General features: G+C 34.2%; 1 protein-coding gene across 1 annotated transcript; it reads left to right on the forward strand.

Moving 5' to 3' along the window:
- The first annotated feature begins 539 nt into the window (after positions 1–539).
- Positions 540–1,203, forward strand: LOC118056020 (non-specific lipid-transfer protein 2). The gene has a single exon (XM_035068107.2). It carries the CDS (start codon positions 623–625, stop codon positions 902–904), a length of 282 nt encoding a protein of 93 aa, XP_034923998.1. The 5' UTR covers positions 540–622; the 3' UTR covers positions 905–1,203.
- The last annotated feature ends 713 nt before the right edge of the window (positions 1,204–1,916 follow it).

Here is a 1,916-nt window from a genome sequence, read left to right on the forward strand (position 1 = left end):
TCGAAGTTGAAAAACTAATTTTTTTTTTTGAAATTTTCAATTCAATTAAGCATCCCCACCCAGTTATATATTATGTCTTTCAAATCGGTCAAAGTTGGAAAACTATTTTTTTTTTTTGAAATTTTCAATTCAATTAAGCATCCCCACCCAGTCATATATTATGTCTTTCAAATCGGTCGAAGTTGGAAAACTATTTATTTTTTTTGAAATTTTCAATTCAATTAAGCATCCCCACCCAGTCATATATTAGGTCTTTCAAACCGATTGAAGTTGAAAAACTAATTTTTTTTTTGAAATTTTCAATTCAATTACGCATCCCCACCCAAAAAATCATATTTTTTTTTCCAGCTTTCCATGTTTATTCATTTTGAAATTCATCCCCTCAGTTGTCTTTTTATTTGACCCCCCCTCTCAAGAAATCATAATTCCACCCCTCGTACGACTTTCTTGGAAGGATAGGACCCAAAATTCTGGCCACGCATACTCGACGTATAGACCCCACACGAGCTCCGATCACCATCGCCCTTCTATAAATTCTTGGACAGACTCCTGCCCTGATGCATCATTTCTTGGACATTGAAAGAAAAGACAAGAAAAAATAGCAATAACAAAATAATTGAAGATGAAGAAGGCGTCTCTCCTCGTAACTATGGTGGTGGTGGTAATGCTATTAGCTGAAGCAAAAGTGTCACAAGCGGTGACCTGCAACCCAGTTCAGTTGAGCCCATGCCTACCAGCAATCTCGTCCTCTTCACCGCCATCAACTACCTGCTGCAGCAAATTGAAGGAGCAGAAGCCTTGTCTTTGTGGATATCTCAAGGATCCATCCCTCAAGCAGTTCGTCTCCTCTCCTGGTGCTAGAAAGGTTGCTAGTGCCTGCGGTGTTCCCTACCCTAGCTGCTAATTATAATTATATATTCTTGCTAAATCAAATTAGCTGCTAATCAAATTATTTGCATGGGTAATTATGCATATATAGGAGTGTGTGAACTATGAAGATTGAGTGATGTTGTTCCATACCGCATGTTCTATGAAATAATGACGTGAATGGCAGCATATATATATCATCTAAAATAAATTATCAGTGGAGATAGATAAGATATGAAGATGGTCAAGCTGTTGTACTAGAAAATGTATCTGATATATAAATAAATTATCTTGTGATATATAAATATCGATTAATATCATTCCTCTTTACTTTCACTCTTTTTTTGTTTTTTTGTACTGTTCGATATCAAAGCTTGAACCCTTGAGTGGATGAATTGGCGATTCCCTCTTGTTCATGTTTTTCTTCATTTTCAATTTTATTTTTTTTTTTCTCTAGAAACGTTTTTTTAACATAAATATGATACCTTTTTTACAATATTTAGATAGAAATAATAATAAAAAATTAAAGGGATCATAACTCTTTACGTACACAAATGATTAATTTTAATTTCAGCATATAAGAATAAATAAATCACAAAAGAATAATCATAGCCTTCGTATTCAAAATGGAGAGTATAATTACATGGACGAAAACCACTTGGTTGTAATAAGACAACAAATTCAGTGATTTTATACTCAACACACGAAGTAAAAGCAGTCTAAAATATAGCTCCGCGGAATGGAAGGGTGCTGATTAGCACGTTGGGAAATGAGAATTTTCATCAAATATATATCATTTAGGTTACGAATCCAGAGAAATATTGTGAAAAAAACAATCTTAACAATTTTCCTCGTGTTGATTCTTTAATTTATTGTATATTTCCTTTCTTTATTTCACCAATATTCCTTCGAATCTGTAGGATTAATCTGCTTGTGTCCAATTTTTTTAATCTTTTTTAGCCATTACCCGCGGCATCACATGGGTTTTTTTACTCGTTCCGTCGCATCAATAGCCTTTGGCGACCAAAATCTCGTGGCCAGAAACTGAT

The sequence above is a fragment of the Populus alba genome, chromosome 4, assembly GCF_005239225.2.
Source record: "Populus alba chromosome 4, ASM523922v2, whole genome shotgun sequence".
Taxonomy (NCBI): Eukaryota; Viridiplantae; Streptophyta; class Magnoliopsida; order Malpighiales; family Salicaceae; genus Populus; species Populus alba.

Excerpts from the sequence above, each read along its gene's own strand:
- LOC118056020 (XM_035068107.2), top strand. The coding sequence starts at position 623 with ATGAAGAAGGCGTCTCTCCTCGTAACTATGGTGGTGGTGGTAATGCTA.